We start from the raw sequence: 12,164 nt of genomic DNA, 5'->3' as shown, positions 1-12,164 counted from the left end.
TGTCACTTTTTGAATGGCAAACAGATGTCTTTTTTGTGTTACTATTATTATTTCTTAATGAACTGGTGATAAGACTGTGACTTTGAAACATTTTCTTCAATTTAAGGACAATTAAATAAAGCTGTAAGCCTTTCCAAGTTGTGCTGTAATACAACATGGATCCCATCAGCTTCACACTTAAAGTCACGGGTGCCCAACCTGCACATATGAAACTATCCTCTGAGATTTTTTGAACTATGATAGACGTTAGTGATGATCCGTTCTGGGGGCTGCTCACCATAAACATCAAGAGTATGCACTTAACTGTGTATTGTCTAAGCCTGTCTCGAGTTACTGAGAAACACTTCGTGTTTGTGGAACTGGTGGAGGTTTGACTGGAAAATGAAGCTTATTCAAGTGAGACTTGTGCAGCTAAGTGTGCACCATGGAAATCCCTACTAGGAGTGGCAAGGAGCAATGACAAAAATATAAAATAGAAATAGGATATATACAAAAGCTGAAGGCCATGCATACGAATTGAACTCTGGTTTGCTGGTTGATAGCCATGTATGTTATCTGCTAAACTGCCTTTAGAAATGACCTGGTGGTCTTTTTTACTTGATACAATATAACATATTGTAGTATTTGAACAAAGATCAAGAGCACTGAGGTGCCAGCTAATCGTGTAATTTTGGCTCATATTTAAAGTGAGTTCTAAAACTCATTTTGACACTACACTTTACACCCCCTGCCCCCAAACAATGTATCCTAAAAATAATCATCAAAGATGTGGTGTAGTGGGTAGCATAATCTGTCCCTAAATTAAGAATTATGGGTTCAGTTCACAGTCATGATGTAAAAATGTTTTGTTAATTAAATAATTGTAACTGTCTAAAATTAAAAGTGGGCATGGGCCATATTTTATCAAGAATTGCTTGGTGTTATTTGGACAGCAACTAAGAAGTGTCATAATGAAATCATCTGATGAACACTAGGTACGTAAAGGGTAACTTCTTATCACTGAGATTTTTAACAGATTTATGTGTGATCCTGGGTCACTAACATTGTAAACTGTGAAATGGCATGTGTCCTTTTCCTGTAAATTGAGCTTTTCTACAAATGATGATAAACTAAATTTGACAGAAAAATTGTGAAAATTTATTCGGTGTTTCCACACCAGGACACGTGTTAATGGTTTCTCAATGATTCATGTCATGTCATCCCACAGGTTCAAATCCAAAAGGAGGAGTAATGGAGACAAGAAGAAGTTGTATTGTATTATAAAACCTTCCACTGAGTGATTTCCTGCGGTGTCATTAAAGTGTAATTTAAATGTAAGTTAATATATGAACCATTTCATACTGAATTAGAATTAGAAAATCTTAAAAAGTGGAAATGGTAGGACAAAGTTTTTTGATGGTATTCTAAGAAATACAAATCCTTTCAAAGCATGTCCAAAAACTTAATATGTTCTTTAAATCCTGGTTTCCTATGTTCTGTAAAATACACAGCACACAAATTCTAACTATTTGTCCAAACAGTAACTTTAGCGCATGCAAATTTGCTTACATGATTTGGATTCCGGAGAAGGTGGAGATATGTTGGAAACTGCTAGATCACTCTTTGACTTTTTGGGCTTTTTGGGATTAATTTGCCATGGCTTATCATAATTCCTGAAGTCACGTCTAGCCCCTTTATTCTCTGGAAGAGAAACGCACAACTCTCATCATTAACATATCACAAAGTTCAGGTGTCACCAAAATAAAACATTTAAGTTCATCAGTAATTAAAGGAACAGTTCACTCACAATTCACAGTTCTTACCTTTCCTTGGCTATTAGGAGCATGTGTGTGTTTGTGTAATGAAGATTAAGTAGTTTTCCATTTACAGCCTTCCAGTATGATTAGTGAGGGTTTTACTTTTGCGCTCACCTAGTGTTTCATTTGTCAATTTAATAATTATTTTAAGATTTAAATTTAAATATATTTTACATTTACAGGCCATGTAGGGGATTAGACCCTGTACATGTTTTGTGTTACAGCAAAATTAACAAATGTGTTAGAGGCCACAAAAAATGTTTTCTGTCTTCACAGATCAGAGGGTTATACAAGATGGAGGTTACATCTGCTAGGTAGACACTGAGACTTGCCACAATAAGAAAATACAATCATTCAACTTAGTTTCACTTCAAAAACGTGACTTAGGGAATGTTTTTAGACATGTTTGGCCCTGTGGTATTTCTTGTAAAGCAATGGTTTCAGACAGAAAATACGTCATCCATGCAAAAATTACCAGAATTTTTTCTTTAAGGTTAAAATTGATATGTTAATTAGTGAATCTCAGGTGCTATAACTGTTGTTTTGTTCTGGGATTTTCCAATAGAAGCTCAGGCCCAGCCATATCTCGGTGCCAAATGCAGGTACCAGTCCTGGATGAGGCACCAGTACAATGGTGGACATGCTCACTTTTACTCATCTAATTTAGAGTAGGAGGCTATCTTAACAGAGTATGACTTTGGGGTATACAAAAAACAAGACTTCCTAGAGAAATCCCAGTGTGGGAAACGTAAACACTGTCTCTCGGTTATATTCTTGCTACAGCATGTTACTGTTAAAATACTGTGAGTAACAAACATCCAATGGATCTCAAAAAGAACCTCAGAATTTGGTTAAGAGGGTATACAGCTCATTCACTGGACAACACTTCAGTTTATAGTCCTCTTCTGGAATTGTAGTGTGTTAAGCCTTCTTCCAAGTCAATGACTGTAGTGGAATGGGTCCGGTATTGCTGTAGTATTTTTAAAATTTTTGACATACAGTATGACTTTAATGGCTGTTGTGTTCTTGTGTAACTTCAATAAAAAGTTGATTACAAAAAAAAGAAGATTAAGGTCTTTTTCAAGGTAAGGCTCAATATAATTGAGAGAGTGCAAGCAATAGTCATCTTGTCAGCACTTTAAGGGTTATACAAACTTAGAGGTGCAGGGGCCACCAGGAGAAGCGCCAGATGGAACACTAGCTGTGCAGCTAAAGGCGGCTCACCTTTGAACCTGGAAGTGATTTTATTTGCTAGGCTCTATAAGCAGTTTTGTGGTGGCTCAGTGTTGGGAGGAAGAGGTTATGGTTGAGGGAGAGATGCGGCATTAGAAGAGAGTTTGCTTAGAGAGCTTGGAGAGGAGGTAAGTGTGTCAGTCTGCACCACATAGCTAGGAAAGAACCTGCGCAGGAAGTCCCAAAGGGTCAGCAAACCTGGTCTTTATATGATTTTGTTAATTCGGATACTTTGAATTCTAAATTACATTATGCCTTCATTTTGCCCATTTCACTGAAACACAAAATAAATATAGAATATTTTTGACATTACTCCATGTTGTTGGGAACCGGCAGAATGGTCAGAACTATGTCACACTTCTTTTGGTGCAGTGAATCTCCGTGTTTACCCCTCCTCTACATAACTCAAAGTTTCAAAAACTATGGTTTTCTGAGGAAGATGACCAGGAAAATACTTCTACTCATGAGAAATGCCTTCCTAAAGGATTAGTGAGCCTGGCTGTTATTTTCTAGATGGAGGAGCATAAATGTGCATATTTGATCACAGACTAAAATGCCTAAAATTTAAAATGTCCTACAGGCACAATAACCTTGACCCTTTTGGTAAGCATGGAAGAGATAATATTTGGTGCCATGAAGCTACTCTTACTAAACAAACTTTAAATTCAGATTTATACCAAATAATAATCCAGAGGACAGCATCACACTCTCTATTTGTAAATTTCATTAATATTAAACAACATTGAATCACAATAGATTTAATTTGTCTTTTTTGACACTGATCAATGGAAAAAGACTATTTAATGTGAAAAGGAAATGGATATGTGCAAAATGATGTAAACTAATTAAACTAATTAAAATATAAAACAGAAAATAACTGATTACTTAATTAAGTCAGTATTTAGTAGCGCCATCTAACCTGTAGAATAACTGTTATGGAGCTGAACCAGGAGCCCTGTAATGAAGACTGTGGACTGCTGAGCCTGACCATAAAGAAGCCCTGGATTATAGTCCCACCATTTGCAGATACATACACAAAAGTTTCTTTCAAACATGCTATGCATTTCATAGCTACACTAAAGGTGTAAAGTTACTTTATCTAGTAGATTACGATATTTTATATTGAGTACATTATATTTTATACTGGGCCATTCCAGAGGATACTGGATACTAAAGCTTTAATACAACGTATACCACTTTATAATTATTAGAAGGTGGCACAATGGCGCAGTAGTTCGTGACATTGCCTACTGATCCACTGCCGTCCATTTGAAGTTTTCACCAAGTTGCTTTCTCCGTAGACTTTTCATAACTTTGTAAGTGTGGGTGTTTTTCCTGGGTAATCAATTTTTTCCCTCCCATGTAATAAAAACAAGCAGGTTACGTTAGTGGGCCCAATGTAATTATGGGTGAGTGCCTGAATGGACCCTATAATAGACTGCTGCCCCTGACTCTAAAGCGGACTATAATGCTTTTTCTTACTTTTCCTGGAAATAAATTATTTTTGCATACTTTCTTAACAAATACTAAACACATATTCCTGCTGGTTTATTGAATTGGTTATGTACATGCGAAAGAAATGTCAGTACTTCAGATTAACTGGAGGAAATCATCAACTGGAAATTGAAAAGTCTGCTTTCTTTCAACATGAGGGGTGAAATGTGGAATGCAACACAGACTCATTCTATTTCATCATGCAGACTGAAAATCTATAAAAGAAACGCTGCAACTGCAGGTTCAAACACTGACAACACCTAATTTGTATTTCTTTGTATATGAACAATGGTCTCAGCCATGCACAGCACGATAAGTAAGGAAAAGGCTTAGTGAAGCATATGTTAGAAATGATCATTTTAGTCACAAAAACACACCTGTAGTGCCACTCTCTGCCCAGAGAGCTGCAGATCCTGAAAGTGTTCTTTGCAGCTTGCCTGGACTCCCTTGTTTGGTCTGCAGATGATTTATTAGAAAAGGAATAGGATGGTCGGGGGTCTCGGATATCAGTTTGGTCATCATTTCCTATTGGATCAACATGAAAAGAGGAGAGCTGAATGTTAATTAGTGACTGGCAAACAAATACAGACGTGATGGTTAACTTGAATACATCCGCATCAACATCATTAATGAGACTCACAATACAGTACATCTCTACCAGGTTAGAGCAATGTTTTTTTTAAAACATATTGTCAAGATTTTGATTTTAAAGCTAAGAGCATTGATGTTTTACAGCAAAGATACACACATTCTTAGAAACACGATTAAAAAAACAAATTAAAATGTTCAGGTAATTCACAGTTCCTCACACCTCAAATTAGACCTTGATAAACAGACATGTACTGTAAATGTTGATTTGCGCCAGTTCATAGACAGATAGACAGACACTTTATTAATCCCAAGGGGAAATTCACATACTCCAGCAGCAGCATACTGATAAAAACAATATTAATTAAAGATTGATAAAAATGCAGTACAAGTTAAAAAGTGCAAGGTGGAGAGTGCAAGGCAGGTATAACAGTCAATAACATTGTATAAGGTTAACATTTACCTCCCCCCATGGAATTGAAGAGTCGTGTAGTGTGGGGTAGGACCGATCTTCTCAGTGTGTCAGTGGAGCAAGACAGTGACATAAGTCTGTCGCTGAAGCTGCTCCTCTGTCTGGAGATGATACTGTTTAGTTGATGCAGTGGATTCTCCATGATTGACAGGAGCCTGCTCAGTGCCCATCGCTCTGCCACAGATGTCAAACTGTCTAGCTCCGTGCCTACAATAGAGCCAGCCTTCCTCACCAGTTTGTCCAGGCATGACAATTTCTTCTTTATGCTGCCTCCCCAGCACACCACCACGTAGAAGAGGGCGCTCACCACAACCGTCTGATAGAACATCTGCAGCATCTTATTGCAGATGTTGAAGGACGCCAGCCTTCCAAGGAAGTACTGTATAGTCTGCTCTGTCCTTTCTTACACAGAGCATCAGTATTGGCAGTCCAGTCCAATTTATCATCCAGTTGCACTCCCAGGTATTTATAGGTCTGCACCCTCTGCACAAAGTCACCTCTGATGATCACGGGGTCCATGAGGGGCCTGGTCCTCCTAAAATCCACCACCAGCTCCTTGGTTTTGCTGGTGTTCAGTTGTAGGGGGTTTGAGTCGCACCATTTAACAAAGTTCTTGATTAGGTTCCTATACTCCTCCTCCTGCTCACTCCTGATGCAGCCCACGATAGCAGTGTCATCAACGAACTTTTGCACGTGGCAGGACTCTGAGTTGTATTGGAAGTCCGATGTATATAGGCTGAACAGGACCGGAGAAAGTACAGTCCCCTGCAGTGCTCCTGTGCTGCTGATCACAATGTCAGACCTGCAGTTCCCGAGACACACATACTGGTCTGTCTGTAAGATAGTCCACGATCCATGCCACCAGATATGAATCTACTCCCATCTCTGTCAGCCTGTCCCTAAGGAGCAGAGGTTGGATGGTGTTGAAGGAGCTACAGAAGTCCAGAAACATAATTCTTACAGCACCACTGCCTCTGTCCAAGTGGGAGAGGGATCGGTGTAGCATGTAGATGATGGCATCCTTCCGCTCCCACCTTCTCCTGGTATGTGAACTGCAGAGGGTTGAGGGCGTGGTGGACCTATGGCCTCAGCTGGTGAAGCAGCAGCCACTCCATGGTCTTCATCACATATGACGTCAGGGCGACAGGCCAGAAGTCATTCAGCTCACCAGGACGTGATACCTTTGGGACTGGGGTGATGCAAGATGTTTCCCAAAGCCTCGGGACTCTCCCCTGTTCCAGGCTCAGGCTGAAGATGCGCTGTAGAGGACTCCACAGCTCCAGCGCACAGGCCTTCAGCAGTCGTGGTGAAACTCCATCTGGACCCACTGCTTTGCTGGCACGAAGTCTCCTCAGTTCTCTGCTTACCTGGGCTGCTGTAATTGTGGGTGGGGGGAAACTCTCTCCTATGCTAGTATTAGCAGAAGGATGGGTGGAGTATGCAGTATTCTGAGGTGAGAGTGAGAGTGGGATAGGGTGGTCAAACCTGCTAAAAAAGTTGATCAGGTTTGCTTTCTCCCTGTCTCTCTTGATGGAGGCACCCCGCTTTGAGCTGCAGCCAGTGATGATCTTCATCCCATCCCACACTTCCTTCATGCTGTTATTCTGCAACTTCTGCTCCAGCTTTCTCCTGTACTGCTCCTTCGCCGCCCTGAGCTGGACTCGGAGTTCCTTCTGCACGCGCTTGAGCTCTTGCTGATCACCGCCTTTAAAAGCACTTTTCTTCTGGTTCAAAAGGCCCTTGATGTCACATGTAATCCATGGCTTGTTGCTGGCATAGCAGCGTACTGTTCTTACTGGAACTACAATGTCCATACAGAAGTTGATGTAGTCAGTAGTGCAGCCAACAACCTCCTCAATGTTCTCACTATGTGACCCCCTGCAGGATATCCCAGTCCGTAGTTCCAAAGCAGTCTCTCATAGCCTGCTCTGCCACAGGAGACCACTTCCTGAATGAGGATGTGGTTGTAGGTAGTTCCCTCACTCCTGGTTTGTAGTGAGGCTGATGCAGAACCAGGTTATGATCTGCTTTCCCAAGCGCTGGCAGCGGGGTGGCATTGTATGCGTCTTTAACGTTTGCATATAGTAGGTCAATAATTCTATTTCCCCTATTTTCCTACTGCACCACCTTGTATTCACATAGAGAGCGAGTCCTCCTCCTTTCCGCTTCCCGCAGGTATTTGTGTCTCTGTCTGCTCCAACTGTGCTAAACCCAGGTAGCTCCACGTTAGCATCTGGGATGCTAGTTGTTAGCCATGTTTCACAAAAACACAAACAACTGCATTCTCTGTAGGTCCTGACGTTTTTCACCAGCGCAGCCAGTTCGTCGATCTTATTTGGTAGTGATTTCACATTTACCAGGATCACAGAAGGCTTGTATCGTCACTTCTTCGCTAGCCACTTAGCCTTTAGTTTAGCACCAGCTCTGCTGCTATGATACGGCCTTCTTACTTTGAAAGGTAAATAGGGAACCACACCGGCATGGGCCTTTATTCTCAGCACTAGAAGCTGACTACCTGAATAGATGAGTCTCGGCGTGTAAAAATCCATGTCCAAGTAGTAAAAAGTGTCCAGGAAACGAGTCTACATAAAAGAAAGTGGTAGGAGTGATCAGTGAAGTAGAGAAAAAGGTAAAAAGATAAAGTCGTACACGGAGCTGCAGGAAAGGCTGTGACTCACGCCGGCGTCTGAAAGAACTATCAGAGTTGTTCCAGATCACCTCACTTACCGAATAGCAATAGAAAGATAATGTGAAGCTAGGTGGGCTTTAGCTACATTCTTAGAAATCAGGAGTACAACAATTTAGCCTTGACCCCAATTGTCAGATGTGATCCTGAGAAGGGCCAAATTGCCACTTACTGTTAAGGAAATAAATCAGGAGTGGAAAGAAGAGGTAACAGCTTCCTGACAAATTATAATCACATTATTGGCAATAAAAGGCAGGAAAAATGGATTTAACCTCCTTGGCACTAATCCCGAGTATGACTCAGGCTCAGAATTCTATGTATATACGATTAGGGGTGATGTGTAATGATACATTTTACAGCATTAACCTCAGATAACTGATGGGACAGTATTCTTCTGCCATGTACTGGAAAAAGTAACATCATGCTACAAAAAAAAAAAAACATGAATAATTCTAGGTTTTGCCAAAACACAACGGCATGTAAACAAGAAGTTGTAAAGTCAGCTTTAGAACAAACTGAAACTGACCCATTCGTTGCGCCAAGCAATGATGATGGCAATGTGAACTGGACATCGTAAATTGACATGAATAGTGACACTGATGTATATGGCAATGTACCACTGAACCACCTTGGTGTATAGCAAAAAGGAAAAACGATTGCAATCAAGTAGAATCACAAGAAAGATGATAGCCTCCTAAGCACTGTTCACAATGCAGCAACTGTTATTCATATCAGGGGAAATGTGGAAGTCACTAAGCGTTGCACTGTTTTAGCCCAAAATAATACAAAGGGTGCATTGATCATGTGGTTCAGGCACTGTCTTTGCACCCTCTCATGCTCAAGCAAAAGAAAAAAATGTTATAAGTGTGCAAAGAAACACACTTCTACTGTCCTAATAGCATCATCAGGCCGTTTATTGGCGACTGCCTAAAAATAAATCACATGAAGGATGTGTACTAAATCTGTATCAGTACAGCAGTGAAAGCTACACATACCTTTCCTACTGTTGTTTATGTTAACGTTTTGTTATTTACATGTTTCTGCTATACACAATAAAATTGTTATCTCTAAAAATATTTCAATGTTTTTGAATCATTTTTCTGGGGGTAAACAAAATGCTAAGGAGGATACAAGGGACAACAGAACCAGAGAAGAAGGAAAAAAAGCAACCTCCCAGTTTATTTAGGCTTTTTCCTCACTAACAGAAATAAATATAAAAATCTCAGTTCCATTTCAAAAGTTTTCTATTTGTACAAGTGTTTTCAGGTCATTTTATAAAAGTTTGTCATCCACACTGAAAATGCCACAAATGTGTAAATCTTGCCTTTTGGGCATACACAGTTCATTAACCAAGTTCACTGTTTGTTTACTGAGCAATATAAATGGAAAAGGAGAGAAAGGATTTCCTTGTCTTGACAGAAGATGAAATACAAATTTTCTTAAAGGTTATAAGTGAGTATAAGCTTAGGAAAGAGTTGAACAATACAGATTGGGAGTCCTACCAAAATAAATACAGCAAAAACAGCTAAGGCTAAAAATTTAGTGATTGACTATCCTCCATAGTAGATGAGAAGACAGGTACAAAACTGAAATTAGTGCCTCATCATATGGCAATCATACCGTAAGAGCCATTAGCTAGTTATTTAAGTTACTTGAAATGTTTGCCTATATATTGGTGCATAGTCTATGGGAGGTCCTTTACAACCCCCACAAGTTGAAGTGAATTGGTATATTCTAACTATTTGCCTCTCCGACTATAGATTAGCCTCAGTTGGTGACTTGCCTTGCCATGTAAAAGGCAACAAGGGCACACGGCTTTAAACTGTGCCTCACGCACCCTAACATGTGCCTAATAGTATGAAATGCAATGTGATCTATTGAACATGCAGTGCTGTACATTTAGAGCATACTGAAGGAGAAGTAAAGCATCTTTAAGTATAGAAAAACTAAAGTTTGACAAGAAAAGCTAAGTTTAGAGAAGAGACATTTTTTCCTATTTTGCCTTTTAATCTACGTGTGTAGCCATCTTTTAACTTTATTCTTGTGGGGACCCTTTGCTTTGAATTTTTACTAAATCTTTTAAAACGAACTTGTGGACTGAAAGATTCCTTTCGGCATATGTTTGACACTTGCTTGATCCTGCCTTACACACCAGTAGCTACACATACAGTCAGCATATCTGAAAAGCTCAGTTTTCACCATCCACACTACTATGCAGAACCCAGCGTTTTCAGATCTACACACTCTGAAGAGCTTTTTCCAAAACAGTAGGTTTTTCAGTGGTCAAAAATACCATTTTAGTGTGGATGGATGGCCTAATTGAATAAAAGATGTATTGTCAAACATATCCATGTTAGTGTCAACTAGCTCTTAGGGTCCTATAAATTCAATAAAAATATTCCATAGGTTACATTAATTATTCAGCTAGATGCCCTTAACACAGTTAAGATAATTACTTTTTATTAGTTTAAACAGAGATTTGGATGTGATATTATGAGTAGATAGATTTGTGAAATATACAGGTGTCATTAAAATAGAGGTGAGAACATCTCCTTTTGTAAGTAGCTAAGAAATTAGGAAAATTAATCAAAAAGATAGGCAAGGCGAAAAATGAAGTGTCAAGTATGACAAACTGGAATCAACAATGTTAAAATATTAAGTCAAGACACAATTCTGAAAAAGAGTTTAGGCGCATATATTAATACCATATTTCCATCTTAAAGACTATGAGATGAAATTAAATTTAATGACAGTGCAAGTTTCAAACGAGGTCCAAATGATTTGCTAAATGTTGTATGCATTGTATCCACTGAGCTTGTTTCACATTACATTTGTATTTATCATACGGGTTTCTAAGGCTTACGGTATAAATGGAAATGGAAACTGAATTGCTGAAAATCCTAATGGCATTTCGGTACTCTTCTGGTATTAAAATATAAACCTACTCAGAAATCCAAGGTATCCAAACATTGCTTTGGTGAATACAATGAATGTGTACCACAGTAACACATCCCACACCTGTAATCGGCCACCGCCCACCAGTTAGTACTGGTGACAACCAACAAGATCAATACTCGGAGTCTAGAGATCTTTGCCATCAGCTCGCACCTGCAGAAAGAAGCTGGAATTCAAACCATAAAGCTACATTTTCCAGTCCTCTGTTGTTCCAAGAATATATTCCTTAGCTCACTACAACTGCACTTTATTTTTCACTGAAAACCATCTGCCTCTGTTGAGTCATCAAATTCTACAATGACAAAGTAAGGCAAGCCAAGCATTCCACTATACCTTTTTGGTCACCACTGCTGTTCTCATTTGTTTGGTGACTGACTAGCCTCATTTAGCCTCTTACATCGAACGTCTATCTTCTGACAATAGAACCACCATGGGCTGAATGTTTGTGGATGGTAGCCCAATAACAGTATCGTATTGTGAGCAAAAACCCCTAAAAAGTAGGTTTGTTGACTTTAATGTGCTTTTGTTGGTATGTCTGGAACACACTATGAATGCCACATTCAAAGTCACTTAAATCTTTAAGCTTACCCATTCTTCCCCTGAACTGTGTCACATAGACTGCAAATATGTTATACTGGCACTGACCGAGCAGTTCATTACAAGTGAAGGGCAGATGTACTAAAAAGGTGTACTAAAAGTGGCTACTTGTGTACACTATACTATATAATGGGGCCTTTAATCATTCTTGAATGATGAATCTTAATAGAAGATGAGCTGAATCTTAACAGAATCTTAATAGTAGAATCTTGAATCTTAAAAGTAGAAGAGCTGTCAGGTGTACTCAGACACTGAGGAAAGATAATCTACTTTAAAATACATTTAATCACACTGCTGCTGCAAACTATGGGCAAGCTCAATTAAGAATAAAAATGAGAAAAAT

The 12,164-nt window shown here is 39.3% G+C and overlaps 1 protein-coding gene across 2 annotated transcripts in view; it reads right to left on the bottom strand.

The window, feature by feature from the left end:
• Positions 1 to 12,164, bottom strand: part of c6h8orf34 (chromosome 6 C8orf34 homolog) — a 446,972-nt gene that overhangs the window by 298,305 nt on the left and 136,503 nt on the right. For both annotated transcript variants that reach the window (XM_051928738.1, XM_051928737.1), the window contains exons 2-3: positions 4,901 to 5,048; positions 1,549 to 1,680 (exon numbers count right to left, since the gene is read on the bottom strand). In XM_051928738.1, coding sequence (XP_051784698.1) covers positions 1,549 to 1,680; positions 4,901 to 5,048 — 280 coding nt within the window. The remainder of the gene's footprint in view (positions 1 to 1,548; positions 1,681 to 4,900; positions 5,049 to 12,164) is intronic.

Source organism: Erpetoichthys calabaricus, chromosome 6 (genome assembly GCF_900747795.2).
Source record: "Erpetoichthys calabaricus chromosome 6, fErpCal1.3, whole genome shotgun sequence".
NCBI lineage: Eukaryota > Metazoa > Chordata > Cladistia > Polypteriformes > Polypteridae > Erpetoichthys > Erpetoichthys calabaricus.
This window is presented reverse-complemented; position numbering and strand designations above follow the sequence as displayed.